The 16,038-nt window shown below is 40.6% G+C and overlaps 1 protein-coding gene across 1 annotated transcript; it reads left to right on the top strand.

Annotated features, from left to right (window-relative positions):
* Window positions 1-64: 64 nt before the first annotated feature.
* On the top strand, window positions 65-13,427 carry LOC116698923 (WW domain-containing adapter protein with coiled-coil). Its single transcript, XM_032531169.1, has 13 exons — window positions 65-318; window positions 753-786; window positions 2,009-2,198; window positions 2,791-2,882; window positions 5,622-5,737; window positions 5,934-6,031; window positions 6,202-6,471; window positions 7,542-7,658; window positions 8,191-8,339; window positions 8,528-8,619; window positions 11,029-11,212; window positions 11,900-12,027; window positions 12,122-13,427. The coding sequence occupies exons 1-13, from the start codon at window positions 278-280 to the stop codon at window positions 12,189-12,191; spliced, it is 1,581 nt and encodes a 526-aa protein (XP_032387060.1). The 5' UTR covers window positions 65-277; the 3' UTR covers window positions 12,192-13,427.
* Window positions 13,428-16,038: the final 2,611 nt, after the last annotated feature.

Raw genomic sequence — 16,038 nt, 5'->3', positions numbered from 1 at the left:
TCACCGTTTCCTCCTGACTCTGCTGCTTTTTGCTGAGCTACATCGGCCGAGCCAAGCCGTATCTACATGCCAGACGATGCACTGAGGGTGGTTTGCAATAAAGACCACCCGCTATGCAGTGCTGGTGCTCGGTGCACTGCTTGTAGGTTTTTGTGTGGTAGGACAGACTGAGTGCAGATATCAGGAAGCTGAAGAAAAGAGAGCTGTGAAAAGCAGACAGACAGGAGGCCACGGTTCCCCCTCACACACACACACACACACCACCACCACGGCCTTGATGGTGATGTATGCAAGGAAACCAACAAGAGTCAGCGATGGGTAAATCAAACACAAATCATGACATGTTTAAAGTTATTCGTAGGGTTTACCTATTTTTTTCTCCATATGTAGCTAGGTTGATTATTCGTGTTGCCTGTAACCGTTAGCTAGCTAGCTATCAGTGCTACGAGCTAACAGTTTGCAATTAGCTCTGGGTTCCGGATATTTTCTGTAGCTTATCAATTAACGTAATGTAAGCTAACGTAATAATGGTAAACCGTGGGTGTATAGGTCACAATATGTAGCTACGATACGTTTTAAACATGATCGGTATTTACTACTAACGGTAGAGCAAGCAGCTGTTGCTAAGGTGGCAAATCACGCTAACTTAGCTAACAGTAGCTAAATAAGCTCCAGAAAGTATGTTGCTAAGTAAAAAAGCCGTAAAAATGCAAACTGTCTTACAATACTTTTTGTTCTGTGTATATCAACAGGTGCAACGACAGAAGGGATTCGCAATCCTATCAGGTATGACATATAACAATTTAGGTCACCTGTCATTACTTTCTACTAACGTTTACATTCAAATTAAGTAGCACTTTCAGTTAAATTCCCAATTATATTGGCACTTAATAATACGGTTGAACAAATTAAACCACTACAACTTTGTTTACATTCAATCTACATAGCTATCACAAAATTGCTGTGGCATTTTGTGTAATGTAGGGCTGCGACTAACGATTGCTTCAATAAGCGATTAATCTGTTGATTATTTTTTTTGCCGAATCTGATAAAAAAAAGCATTCATTTGCAACCGTTTATTTAAAAACAGAACTGACAGAACTGAAAAAAAACTTAAGAGTGCAGAAACAGGTTGCTCCTTGAACATCCCTGACCTGTTAAGGTAATAAAAAAAAAAAAAGCTGTCATCTTCAACCAGTCAAAGGCCTCATGTCAATGACGAGGATACTATCCGTCAAGACAGCAGCTTGCTGTGGCGTACATGATGCACTTCCCTTCCCAAGCCTCATGGTTTCCTGTTTTTTTGTTTTTTTTTCTAGTTGTGTAATTGGTAAGCAACCCAAAGAGCAGATACAGACAAGACACACAAACAAAAACAGACACCCACCCACCCAAGTTCACCTGAAGCTTATTTTTGCGTATCTTGCAATTAACACACTTTTTTGATTTATTTACTGTGAAATGCTTCCACACCTTGGATGATGTAGGTCGTACTGATTTCTCTGCCTCCGCCATGTGTTTAGGAACAACGTTACGGGTCTCTCCAATGGTCCTTCCTCTACTTCCGTTCTGCTCTTTTTTTTTTTTTTTTTTTGCTCTGAGCTCAACTCTTTATACTCAAACATTTCCGACTTATTGAGTGTCTTAATAGTCGCATGATACAACAAATCCATAATGAAATTCATTGTCAACTATTTTAATAATCAAATTTGATCGATTTGTTGTTGCAGCCCTAGTGTAATGTTCTTGTAAAACCGGCCAAAGTTTTCTCTTAAATTCATGTTGTGGTGATACAGCATCAGGCACACATTTTTACATCGCCTCAAAGTGATGTTACCAGCTTTTAAATGACTTCCTGTCAACAAAGAACTTTGGCTGTACACTTATATTTTTATATATGTTACGGACACACACATTTCACATTTATATTTACTTAAACAAAAAAAGGGAAAGATTACAAAAACTACCCATCAAAACAACTCTTTGTGCCATGCTTTATTCAATCTAGACCCATAAATCTCAGCCAAAGAGCCAGTCCAGCAGCCTTCACTGCTATGACAAAGTGCGCGATGGCTCATCAGACCCCACACCCCCTTACAAGATGCTGCGACGCTCCGACGAAAGTCCTGGCAGCAGGCAGGGAGACGGCACAGGACATGGCAAGGCCAAAACCTCTCACGCCGTTAGAGGAAAAAATGGTAAGCCTGAATCAATTCAATTCAACAACTTTTACTCATCCCACAAGGGGCAATTATTAGGATCTGGTGGTCCTACAAATGCATGCACGTTTTCTTTTAAAAGTTTGCTATAGGGAAAAGGCAGCATCTTGATCCTGCACCTCAGACAAATAGTAACATCAGATGCTTGTGGCTGCAGGCAAACTTTCAGCTCTCAGCCTCAGCTAAATGTAATCAATTGTGTGTACGTTAATCAACAAATACATTTTTCTGATCAGCATCGTCAATGTTAATTATGGCATTCTTTCTGTGTTGATCTCTGACATACTGTGTGGACTTGTTTTGTCATATATGCACTCTTAACCCTTATCACGTTTGAGCAGACGTGGATGCAGAGTTTGACGAAAAGCATAACATTAACGTGGAAAGTGAAGCTTTACACTATTTTGTCCTCTCACTGCCATCAGATCACAATATAGCTATTTGCTGCTTCAATGTGAAAAATGCAAACAAAGCGTTTCCAATTTGGCAGTTGATGCTGTCACTAACATCCAATACCCTGACAAACATTTTTTTCTTCCCAACTCTTACTTGATACATGGCTTTGTTACAGGGACCAGCAGCTCTCCTCAGGAGAACTCTCACAGCAACAGCTCCCACCATGGCTCTGACTCGCATGCGACTCAGAGCAAGCCTGCGGACAGGGTAAGGCGTTGTCCAGTGTTATCTAATGATATACTCTCAGCATTTTGTGTAGAAATTGCTGTCACCCTACTTGGAACATGGTATGCAAGACATTATGTAGAAATATCTCTCTTTCTCTCTGTGCAGACATTTTTTGTCTTAACACCCATGCGTGATTGAATCTTATGTAACAGGCTCCTTCTATAGAGTAGATGGTCTGATGAGATGTAAGAGTTCCATGTTAAAATATTCAATTCTTATTATATGTCACTCAGTATCTGGATGTACTGAGCAATAAGGCCTGATACTCAATATTTGATGTTGTTTCGGAACCCAGTGTTGATGTATACTGTTATTAGTAGTGTTGTCAAATGATTAAAGTATTTAATCACATTAATCCATCCATCCATCCGTTTATCCGGTATTGGGTCACGGGGGCAGCAGCTCCAGCAGGGAACCCCAAACTGCTTGTACCCTGGATCTCGTTCTTTCGGTCATGACCCAGCCTTCATGACCGTAGGTGAGGGTAGGCCGGTAGATCGAGAGCTTTGCTTTCTGGCTCAGCTCTCTTTTTGTCACAACGGTGTAATAAACTGAATGTATAACCGCACCCGCTGCTCCGATTCTCCGACCAATCTCCTGCTCCATGGTCCCCTCACAACAAGACACCAAGGTATTTAAACTCCTTCACTCGGGGTAAGGACTCATTCCCTACCTGAAGAGGGCACTCTATTGGTTTCCTGCTGAGAACCATGGCCTCAGATTTAGAGGCGCTGATCTTCATCCCAGCCGCTTCACACTCGGCTGCGAACCGATCCAGTGAGTGCTGAAGGTCACTGGCCGATAATTCCATCAGGACCACATCATTTGCAAAAAGCAACGATGAGATCCTGAGCCCACGGAACTGCAACTCCTCCCCACCCCGACTACGCCTCGATATCCTGTCCATAAATATTACAAACAGTATTGGTGACAAAGCGCAGCCCTGGCGGAGGCCAACCCTCACCTGGAACGAGTCCGACTTACTGCCGAGAACCCGGACACAGCTCTCGCTTTGGTCATACAGAGGTTGGATGGTCCTGAGAAGGGACCCCCTCACCCCATACTCCCGCAGCACCTCCCACAGTATTTCCAGGAGGACCAAGTCATACGCCTTTCTCCAGATCCAGAAAACACACATGTAGACTGGTTGGGCATACTCCCAGGCTACGTCCAGGCTCCGTCCAGGCTCCGTCCAGGATCCTTGCGATAATGAAGATCTGATCCGTTGTTCCACGGCCAGGACGGAATCCGCATTGTTCCTCTTCAATTCGAGGTTCGACTATCGGCCGAACCCTCCATTCCCACCTTGGAGTAGACTTTACCAGGGAGGCTGAGAAGTGTGATACCCCTGTAATTGGCACACACCCTCTGCTCCCCCTTTTTTGAAGAGGGGATCCACCACCCCGGTTTAATCACATTAATGTCATAGTTAACTCGCAATTAATTGCACATTTTTCTCTTTTATCCCGTCAAAACGTAACGTTACTACTCTTTGGCCAGCTTGCCAGCCCAAATAAATGTGTGCGGTGTGCCTGTTTTGTTTCCGGTTTAACTAGATCCGGTGTGGTGTTGTAGTTTTTTTAATGTTACTAGTTGTTGCAACAGCATGTGTAAAAAAAACTACAAAGCTTGCTAGGCCAAAAAGAACGTTAATCTCGCAATAAAACAATTGACACCGTTAAAATGGGTTTGCGATACCGCGTTAAACTGACAGCACTAGTTATTAGTTATCATTTTGAAGTGAGTAGAGTGTGGAAAGCGGTGCGTGTGTAAAGGCGACATCATGACAAGACGACAAAGAAACACTTTTTACAAATCTAAAGTTAAATGTGCATACACAGTATGGGTTCTACGAGCAGGTGACAAATATATATTCAAAAGGCAGGTGAGGGATGCTTACCTACTAAATGAACATGGACGCTTACTTATCAAAAGATCATAGACTTAGAGAAGCATAGCTCATTTACCTGCAAGTCATCAGTTAACATAGCTGCTGACTATTTTTCATACATGTTGTTGCTAATGTCCATTCCCTTCCATGTAGCCTGAACATTTAGGACTTAAGAAAATTGTTATTTTCAATTGTTTCTAAAAGCATCATATATCTGACAATTACATTCCAGGATCTAGTGACTCTTATAGAAGTCTTTGGATTAGAATAACATTTTAAAGTTTTACTATGTGGTTCACTAATATTAGTTTATTGTTTCATCTGGGGTCTGATAAACTGTAAATTCATCAAATTCAGTGCCCATAACACTATTTTCCAAGTGACTGTAGCTGTCATATTTCACGCGGTTTCCATGGTAAATCAGCTGCCGAGGCTTTTGTTGCCGTTTGTTACTCAGCCTGAGGAGGAAATGCTGTACTCACGCTTTTGTTTATCTGGTATGACTTCACGAGTCCTGTCACAGTTTCAGTTGCTTGCCCTCAAAGTGGTCAGCGAGCTGATTACTGTTCTTGAGTTCAGTGCAGCAGACAGCTCTGCAGAGTCGTGTAATTACAACTTTGGGACATTAAAAAAACAACAACAACAAAAAAACTAACGGAACAGGGGCAATAGCTCTGTCAGCGGTGTACGAAATGTTTATTTTTTGTGATTGTTACAAGCCAAAATTGATTTTATAAAAAAGTGATTAATTGCATAGCCCTAGGTACTCTTTAACTTGTCATAACAGCCATAAAGCTTTCTAAGGTGTCATGTCTTGTCTCTCTCAGCACCAGGACCCAGCAGATGACTGGACAGAACACATCAGCTCCTCTGGGAAGAAGTACTACTACAACTGTAGAACTGAGGTCTCCCAGTGGGAGAAGCCCAAGGACCTGTTGGAAAGGCAAGCCCTCTTAAAATAAAATACTGAAATACATACACTAAAAGCCAATTCAATTTTCAACCTGAAACAGTAATCGAGGTTCTCATGCAGCCGCACATTACAAGATCAAGCAGTGAACCAGAAGATTGTTAGCTTAGTGTACAGAGTCTAACTGCATCCTGCATGTTTTCACTGTTTTCTGATTGTTGTGCATCAGGGAACAACGACCGAAAGACCCAGTCAAGATGGCGGCGAATAGTTTCCCCAGGGACATGGACTATAGACAAGAGGCCTTGCAGGACAAAGCCTCAACTAGTAAGTCTAGCAGAATTATACAACCTAAGCAACGTGGTCCAAGTTTTTACAATGTCATCCTCTCCAAAATTATGATTGTGTTTGTGTTCATTTACTAGATATGTCTTGTGCACAAATTTCCCTGACAAATATTGTAATGCTTTGTTCTCCTGCTCTGCTCCTCTCCACAGAGACAACATCAGGGGACCAGTCCACAGCATCCAACTCCGGCCATTCCTCCTCTTCCTCCTCTTCTCAGAGCCTGAACTCTGCTCCTGGTGCTTTGGGTTCCACCCCCTCGGCCATGTCCTCCTCCTCTTCGGGGCAGGGGCCACAGTCTGTCCAGTCCCCGTCACCAGCACTGCTGCAGGACCCAGCCCTCCTGCATCAGCTGCTCCCAGCGCTGCAGGCCACTCTGCAGATGAACAACGGCAGCATGGACATGGCCAAACTCAATGAAGGTGAGGGCACAACCGATTAAAGAAACACAAGATGTCACTTTCACACAGCTGACTTCCATAGTGTCTTTCTCGGTAGTTTCACCCAGATCTTGAATTTTCATTGTAGACACATACAACGTAACATTTCCATTAGGGATCAACCAATATTGTTTTTTTCAAGGATGTGAATTTACAGTGAAAACAAAAAGCTTTAGGTCAAAATTAAGATTTTGCAATGTTACAGTAAACCTTGTTTAAATGCTTTTAAGCAATTATTTACTACTTTCAACATAAAACACACACAGTTTTACACACAGTAAAAGATAGTCAGATAGTGTTGTGGACGGGACATTAAATCAGACTCCGTGGTGAGGGAAACCAAAGCAGAGGGACATACACAGAGCTGTAGCGGAGCAGAAGTAGCGCACTTTTTAATTAATTAACTTTCTAGGTTATTGGGCAAATAAAAATGGAACTGCAGATAATCTACAAAATGCCAATAAACCGCCTGGTGATCGGCCAGGGGCGATAATCGGTCTATCCCTAATTTCCACACTAGATTTCGCACTGGAGCCCCCAACATTTTGAACTTACATTTTGAAAAAGTGTGGATAGTATTATATTCAACAACCAGACAATTGCATGTGATCTTCTTTTGAGTGGAGAGTGTAGCACTATAACACCGGCTCCTAAAGAGAGGGTTGTTTGTAGCCTTTTTTTGCTAAGGTAACAAGGGTTTGAGATGGATTGAACCACCTGTCAAGCAACCATGAATTAACGCACTGATAAAATATGTCAATATCTTTCCGTCACTTATATGTGTGCGTGTGTGTTTTGACCCCGTTAGCAAAGGCAGACGTGTTCTGCTGTTATTAACCTGGCAGTTATGAACTTTTAACTATTCTGTGTGAACCTGACATACAGGCATGATTGTTGTTTAATAGTAGTACAATGACTCCAGTGGCTGTTTTTAAAAAAGACAAATCTTTCCACTGAATAGTTTTTTTTTTTTAATCTTAACTTTGTTTTCTGACATAACAATATGTGTCTGTCTGTCTGTCTGTCTGTCTCTGTCTCTCTCCTCCCTCCAGTCTTGGCAGCTGCTGTCACCCAAGCTTCCTTGCGGTCTGTGCTTCATAAGCTCCTCAGTGCTGGACCTGCTTTCAACATCACTGCTCTGCTCTCAGCTGCTCAGCACTCCAACCAAGGTACGGCCTCCTCTCTGTTTCTTACCATCTGCTTCACTAACTTTTTTTATTTTTTATAAAAGGATCCTTCTCTCCCCGCCAGTTGTTTTTAAATGCAGTGTAATACACAGTTTGGTCTTGACCTTCAGTCAGTACAATTCTGCATTTTATGCAAGTTAACTGCATTTATCGCTTTTTCAGATTGACTATAGCTATGTGGGAAAACAACAGCTGTCCTCCCATGTATTCCAATGAGCCTTCTCTGCTGGAACAGAGGATGTGTTGCATAGAAATCGCAACAAGTGTGCCAGCAAAAGATGACACAAGTCTTCTTGTGTCCAACCTGAAAGCCCTTTATTCCATGACTAGCCTTTTAATGTGCTTGGGTTGTCAGATTTTGCTACCTTGTTGCTAAACTGATTATTCCCATTTGAAAGCAAGCAAGGGAATTGGGCAAAGGGTTTTCATGAGGACCATTACTGCCACTGGGAAGGGAAAGCATCGTAATGAACCTTCTTTTCCTCTGTACTGATTCTACGTCCTCCAATTGCAGCCCAGCACTCCAGTCAGTCCCCCGTCTCCCTGACGTCAGACGCATCATCGCCGCGGCCGTACGTCTCACCACGCAACGGCACGCCACAGAGCAACCAGAAATCCCTTCTTGGCGTGCACCCTGGCAGCATCGCATCCTCACAAACAAGGGTGAGTCGCAGGAGCAAAAGTAACAGAAAAGTCCAGTTTGAAGAATGTCGGAGTATGTCCCGTTGCTCGCAACACACCCCCACCTTCTCTTCTCCACATTGTTATGATTGCCCTTTTCTGCTAAATTTTCTTTTGCTGGTTTTCATTCATATTTCTTTCTCTCTTGCCGTTGGTCCTTCCCTCTTCAGGGCAGCATGTCTTCAGGTAAACAAGGATCAGTCCCCCTGTCTCAGACCGCAGAGAAGCGTCCAGAGGACCCCAGAACTCTCCAGCAGAGAAGGTATGGTTATTGATAGAAATACAATTGTATCGCTTCCGCTCTATGGTTGGAATCCTGCATCCATAGCAACGTAAACTCTGTAGCTGTTTAATGCAACCCTTTGTCTATTACTCAACACCACCTTAAGGGCTGTGGTAGTAGCCATATATTTTATTGGGTGCTGCCCTGGTGGACAAATTACCCAGCTGCTGTTTTAATCACTGCAAGAATTGACACAACATTGACTGGAGCGTTGTAGTGAGCCTACGGGTTATCAGCTTCTCTACTTCATATTAAACTGAACATTTTCATTAACAGTGAGACACAGTGAATGGCTTCTTTGGTAATGTTTAAGTTGACATTTATGTACTCATTCATCTTGTTTCCCTTTTGTCTCTACGGCTGTTACTGCGCAACGATCATAGACGGTATATAAAGATGTAGCGATAGACGCTCACCAGATCTGCTGTCATTGCTTGAATTGGAGGACAGAAGTTGCTCCACGTTTCCCCACTCTTTGCTGAAAAATTATCTTGACTTCTTTCAACGGATTGATTAATAGCGGTCCAGAGTGAACAGAACTGTGTCTATGGCAACGGTCTGTTATCAAGAAAATAACAGACCGCATTCTACATTAGAATTCAACCAAGCCATGTAATAAATGTGGATATTTTCTAGTTTCTTCACTCCTCTGTGACAGTAAACTGAATACTTGAGTTGTGGACAAAACAAGACATTTGAGAAAGTCATCTCGGGCTTTTGGGAAACATTGATCCACATTTTTCACCATTTTGTGACATTTAATAGACCAAACAACTAATATTCAACAGATTAATCAACTGTTAAAATGATCATTAGTTGCAGCCCTATTTGTTTGTGAGGATGGATTGGTTAGAGGTGAAGCAAACAATTAAAAACCAAAAAGGCCGTTTTACAAGTAAAAGGACACCTGAATTACAAAAATACATTTTACAAACTTCAATAGCATGTCCCAAACAGTTTCCATGGTTACCTTTTAGTTTGGTAGAAATTAGTTCCAAAGAGTGTATTATTTAGAGTAAAGTTTTCTGGAAAGATATATAAACAATAGGGAAAGTAATTTATTCTTGCACAAATCCAATATGGAGACCTACCATTACATAAATGCATATCCAGCATTTATGACGTAATATTATAGGGCCACACTTAGACCTTTCATGGCTGTTAAGTGCTAAACACACTGTTAAAGTTGGTTATTAACCCAAATGTAATCAAAAATATGATGGTAAGTGTTTGAGTTATTCTAAAGTGATGAAAAATGAGAAAAAAAATGCTATGGGCTGAATAATTTGCAGTCTCTCATTTCATTTATTTATCTCGAACAGTCAACAATGTTGCAAGACAAAACAACATTTTAAAACCATAAATAAAACAACCAATTGTGTGTGTTTGTGTGTTCGAGGAGGAGCAGGCAGAAGCAAATGGCTTATTTGGTCCTGCCCCTTATTTCACAAAATCATACCATCACAAAGTAATTAGATATGCAAATACAGCATACAGTCTTTCAGTTCAATAATACCTTGAAATTACAATTTGGTTCCTCTGTTTAGATCTATTTACTGTATTGGTCAAGTAAGGATTTCTTTTAAATCTGTTTTTGAACTGAATGATATTATGGCTCAGTTTGATGTTGTTGTTCAGTCCGTTCCGTAAGGTCACCCCACAAACTGAAACACACATGCTTTTAACAGCAGTTTCCACAAGAGATTGCTTAAACATACAATGTCCTCTTAAATGATAACAGGATTTCGTGATCTACAGCATCTAAAGCCCTTTTCTGATCAATGCAAATCCTTACTGCATAGTTTTATTTTCAACACAATTTGATAATCTTTCAACTAACTCAATAAGTGCCATAGGCATTGACCTACCTCATCTGAATCCATACTGACTGTCCATTAGTAAATTGTTTCTGTCAATGAAATTATCTAGCCTTTTGACAAATTGAAAAAGCAGAGATATTGGTCTATAGTTATTGAACATATGTGAATCACTAGATTTATACAATGGGATGATTTTTAACTACTTTCATCTTATCAGATAATACTCCTGTTTTGTGTGTGTGTGTGTGTGTGTGTGTGTGTGTGTGTGTGTGTGTGTGTGTGTGTGTGTGTGTGTGGTGTGTGTGGTGGTGTGTGTGTGTGTGTGTGGTGTGTGTGTGTGTGTTGTGTGTGGTGTGTGTGTGTGTGTGTGGGTGTGTGTGTGTGTGTGTGTGTGTGTGTGTGTGTGTGTGTGGGTGTGATGTGGTCAAATATCCTGTCTATTACTTTCTTTTACTAGAGACATATCAATCCTTATATCCTTGACTACTGGTAATATGCCCAAACCGCAGCTGGATGTAATCTATTTACAGCCTCTTCACCCCAATAATTACTTGTCTTGCTCTACCAGCCAGGAGATGCTGTGCACGGGATCAAACATAGCTGGTGCTGCGCTGCCCCATGTCCCCTCAGGCAGCACCAGCCAATCCCAGGGCGACAACCCCGGCTCATTCACCCCGACCCTTGCAACTCATTTTGATGAGAGCCTCATCAGACATATCCAAGGATGGCCTTCAGAGAACACTGAGAAACAGGTACAATCTACCACAGAGATGTCTATGTTACAGAGCAAGGGAGTGTTACCAGTTACCACTGTTTGTTATAGCTGTAGCATCATTACGGCGCTACAAAAGCAGAACCGCTCCGTGGAGCGGCTGGCACAAATACAGACTTTTAGTCTTTGACAAAAAAAAAAAGTAATCACAAGATCTACTTACTTTGGTGTTTCCAAAGCTTTCAAGCTCATCTTGTGGCAGTTCTTAGCTGTTGCAATAAACCATAATAGCTAAATTATCTCCATGACAACTAAGCAGAAGGGGTTGGAATCACCAGATGCTTCACGATACAACATCATCATGAAATTTATGGCACGGTACGATATTATTGCAGTATTAAACATATTCCGATATTCTCCGATATATCGCAGTGGATTACATTTTTTGTAACTTCATATTTTTCCCAGTTTCAAATTATGTCCCCAAAGGAAAACTTTGTCAACATCTGTTTTATCTAAAACGATAAATTTCTCTTTATTAATCTCACTTTTTACTCAGGAACTGACCAATACATACATAATAATAGATTGATATGTGGAGTCTGTGTATTGATTAAGTATTGCTACGGAAAATATTGCAATACTATGCAATACTATGTATCAATAATTAGTATTTTGTAAATATAAAGTTGTGACTTGACAATAAGCACTCGTCCCTCTCCGCCAGGCGGCTCGGTTGCACGAGGACCTCCACAACATGGGCAGCTTGTACATGTCTGAGATCTGCACAGAGATGAAAAACCTCCGCTCCCTGGTCCGAGTCTGTGAAATCCAAGCCACACTGAGGGAACAGAGGTGAGGCAAATGTTCCACATTTGCATTCACATTTTAGCTGATGCGGCCATTTACAGCACACGTTCACATGCACTTGTTTTCTCCTCGACCACAGAATCTTGTTTCTGAGGCAGCAGAGCAAAGAGCTGGACAAGCTGAAGAACCAAAACTCCTACATGGTGTGAGGACCTGACCAGAGAAGAAAGGACTGGGATGGATGGATTGAAGTAATGATTGAAAAAGAGGAATAGACTTAGACAGCAAGCTGCCGCAGCCCGTTTACTCTCCCCACCTGAGTAACTGAGAAAAGCTGTTAGACAAATAAGGTGGCGGCTGGCAAGGTGAAGCTCGATAATCCCGAACATGTCCTTTTTTTTCTTTTCTTTTCTTTTTAAAATAAAAAAAATCTTTTTTCCAGTGTCCAGCACAGTAATTGCTTTCACTGAAAGGTGAAACTGCCGCTTCACAGAGTCGGACCTTTTAACCAGTGGACATAGAGGACCTGAGGCTCTTTCCATACAGCACCTTTTCGGACTGTGAATCTTGGATTGTGTGTATTGTATTGGGTTAACTTGTTTTCTGGTGTGTTTGATGTGTAGTGGTCAGGAAAAGATTACAATTCATTTTGGGATAATGAATTCAAACCATCTCATAATTGGTGTGACACCGTTTTGGGGTTGCTCCCCAATCTTCTGAAATGGACTTAGTCATGCATTGAAATGTATGGATTCAATGGCAGTGATGTTACTAATGTTATTTTTAATTCACTATACTTGTCTGTGGTTTAGCCATCTCAGTGTGTCTTCAAGCTGGTTGGTTTTACATGAGATTAGCGAAGAGTCTTTTTTTGGCCAGACCTTTCTGAAAATACTTAAATGTGCTTCAGCTATTTTGTCCCAATTGATGGGAACTGATCCGTGTCATGGTTCCAGTGGTACAGATTCACTGGGATGTTATGGCTAGTTATGTCAAATACACTCCGATGTTTAAAAGCCATTTTGGGGTAAAAAGGCCTACATTTTTGGACCTAGGTTGGCTGCTAGTACATTTAATGGTTGCATTCATTGTTAGCCCTGCTGGCTGTTTTTCTTATCCCTTCTGCTATTTGTCTTTCTTTTGTATAATTGTTATCCTTTTGTTTCTCTCCCAAGTCCACTTGGAGGAAATATTTCATTCCTTTTGTGCAGTTTAGCAAGAGATTATGTAAACAAATAGAAAAGCGACTAAATCGACAGTCATGTAAAGCTAAATTATTGTTGCACATGATTGATTACGTCCTTGTAGGCAAAATGGAAAAGATCAATGAAAAGAAGTTTATTTTTTCAAAATGGAAACTTATGCTTCGTTTAATCTGTTTCTGTTCAGCTGTCCCAGCTGCAGCCCTTTTTATCAACTGACTGGAGCCAGATTTTGCTACTTTTTTTTTTAAAAGGGTCATTCATGATGACTTATACTTTTTAAATCAACCTCACATTAAATTGCAGTCGTACAATTCCGCACCCATAAAGCAACTTCCTTTTGTCTCTCGCCTATTCTCTCCCTTGTCCTTGAATAGTTTCCACCAGATCTGATGTGCACACTTTTTTGGGGCAGCGGGGTCGGGGGCTTTGTATTCCATAAAATATGAGAATAAAATATTATACCACACACCTTGCTTGACATTTACTCACGGTTTAGCTGTTCCAGACGTGTGTGTTTTGTGATAAATTTTACATTCTGTAATTTTGCTTAATTAAAGTGTGTAAAAATGCAACAAGGGGTTAGGATAATAGCTTTGGGATATTCATTTTTTGACTTCTTGATAATTCTATCTCATCTGTACATAATATACAGTATATTAAGGAGTGCAGTTTCATTTATGGCCACACGATGGTGACTGTGAACACCTCAGCTTGAATCTGGTCAATTGCTGCTCATGTCATCGTGTAAAATGTGATCTAAACAAAAGCCGAAGGCTGGTCAAAATCACAATTGAGTTAATCTGGGGCAAAAGTTAACATTTATTGTCATGTCCTTAATACTTTAACAGTAGTCAGGCTCTGTCAGCAGGATTTACAAATGTGTGCGGAAGTTCACTAATAAGAGCTTGGACTCTGACCTCGGTGGGTCATGTGATGTGATGCAACACATAACACCACATAACACACTCGTATACAGATGTTGCATGTGAATGCTGCCAGCTGAAATTAATGTCGGGATTGCTGAAAATGCATTGCACTGTTGAAAGACATTGCAATAGAAAGGCTTAAAGCTATATTGTAATACTGTCAAAGTTGAAAGGAATTGCCTAAAATAAATTCTTTGTATTATTGTAAGATAGGAACAAGCATTGCCCCATGGACTAGAGAACTGAAATGTATTGCCTGAAAAGAATAGTTTTGAACAAAGCAAACAAAACCCATACATTTCCACATATCAACACATGTCTTTTTATTGATTTTCTCTAAATCCTTTAAACGATATTCTTGTAATTTGAGGCTTCAGATTCATGATGGAGGCATTGTCCTTTTGTAAATTTCTATCTAAATCCTAATATACTTCTTTCAAAACTCTTCTGTTTGACACCAAAATAACTTAAAATTGTTCCTCTAAGTCCAAAACCTAACTCATGTTTAACTATGAAACAAATTTCTAATATTCTAAATGAATCCAAATAATTTAAGAGATCTCTATGCAAAACAGATTGTGTTTCCTCTTTGGTCCTGATTTGTTATTTTTGTGTCACAGTTGCCACAGTTTAGTTCAAGTTAGCTGTGAAACTGTTGTTTGATTATATTGGTACACATCTAATTCCATACTAAAACTGTCTTGAAGATTGAATGCAGATGAATTTAACCTGCTGTGATTTCCCTTGTGAAATGTTGAAATTACTTTCTCACCTACTCAAATCATTATGCAATTAAAACAATTTGAATTGATTGACAGGTAGAACAACACAACAATAATAATATCATTTTGTCTAAACACCCTAAATGAAAAAAATAAATCTAATTTGTATTCTTGTCTTCAAGAACCTTTTAAGCTGCTTCTTAAAACCTTTGTATTATTGTTTCATTGAGCTAACTGCTGCAACCTGCTGTTTTACTTTTAATTTATACTGCACTGCATGTTGACCCTTAATATACTGCTATACCTTTTCTCTGTTAACATTATTTTAATCTACTATTTTGTTACCGTTTGCTTCAATTAGCTGACTGCAAATAGGTACCATAAAGTTTGAACTTGTAATTCTATTGATTATTTCAGAAATGTGCTCATACATGTATACATGTACATACATTGGTGGACACCTTAACTTTTAAGAAGTTAATAGTTCTTATTCCTATTATTGTGACCATCACCTTCGAACGTTAACCTTAAAGACTCTCAGACCTGTTAAGTCACACAAACCTTCAGTGGCAATATCTTCAGCGGGATTTTATCCACAGTGTGGATGTATGGAAACAGCCTCTCAGTGAAAGTGTGTGTGAAGGTGTGTATGTGTGTTGGTGTCAGGACAGCTTTCCTCTGTTCCATTCCAGATTCACTCTGATCTTCTGGAGGCTTCTTCTCCACTCTGAGATCAGTGAGCGGAGCTGGTGGTGACCATGCTGAGTATTCACCCTTATGAAACCGCATTTCCCATAATCCAGACCGCATGTGTTGCTTTCTCTGGAAAGATTCTGCTAACATACCCAGTAATGAGCATGTATTGTCTCCAACCTTGACCTTCCAGTTGTGAGTCCCTGAGTTGAACTACTTAGATCCCTGGACAATGTAAAAATGATCAAACCTTCTCTGGGCTATCAGGCCGGACTACTCTTATGATCTGGAAGCTTTGATTGTGTGTATAATCTGGAAATGATGTGTCTGAGTGGAGCTGAAAACAGACAGCACGTCAGGAAATCAGGAAGTCAGTTGTGTTTCCCTCCCTGCTGTAGAAAGTTGCCTCAGTTACTTTTCATTTGAGTCTTGATGGGTTTTTTTTCAGTCAGCAACAGGAAGTATTTCACTACTGCAGTACTCCCTCCTGTGACTGTCCTCCCTCATTTG

Source organism: Etheostoma spectabile, chromosome 12 (assembly GCF_008692095.1).
Source record: "Etheostoma spectabile isolate EspeVRDwgs_2016 chromosome 12, UIUC_Espe_1.0, whole genome shotgun sequence".
Taxonomy (NCBI): domain Eukaryota; kingdom Metazoa; phylum Chordata; class Actinopteri; order Perciformes; family Percidae; genus Etheostoma; species Etheostoma spectabile.
This window is presented reverse-complemented; position numbering and strand designations above follow the sequence as displayed.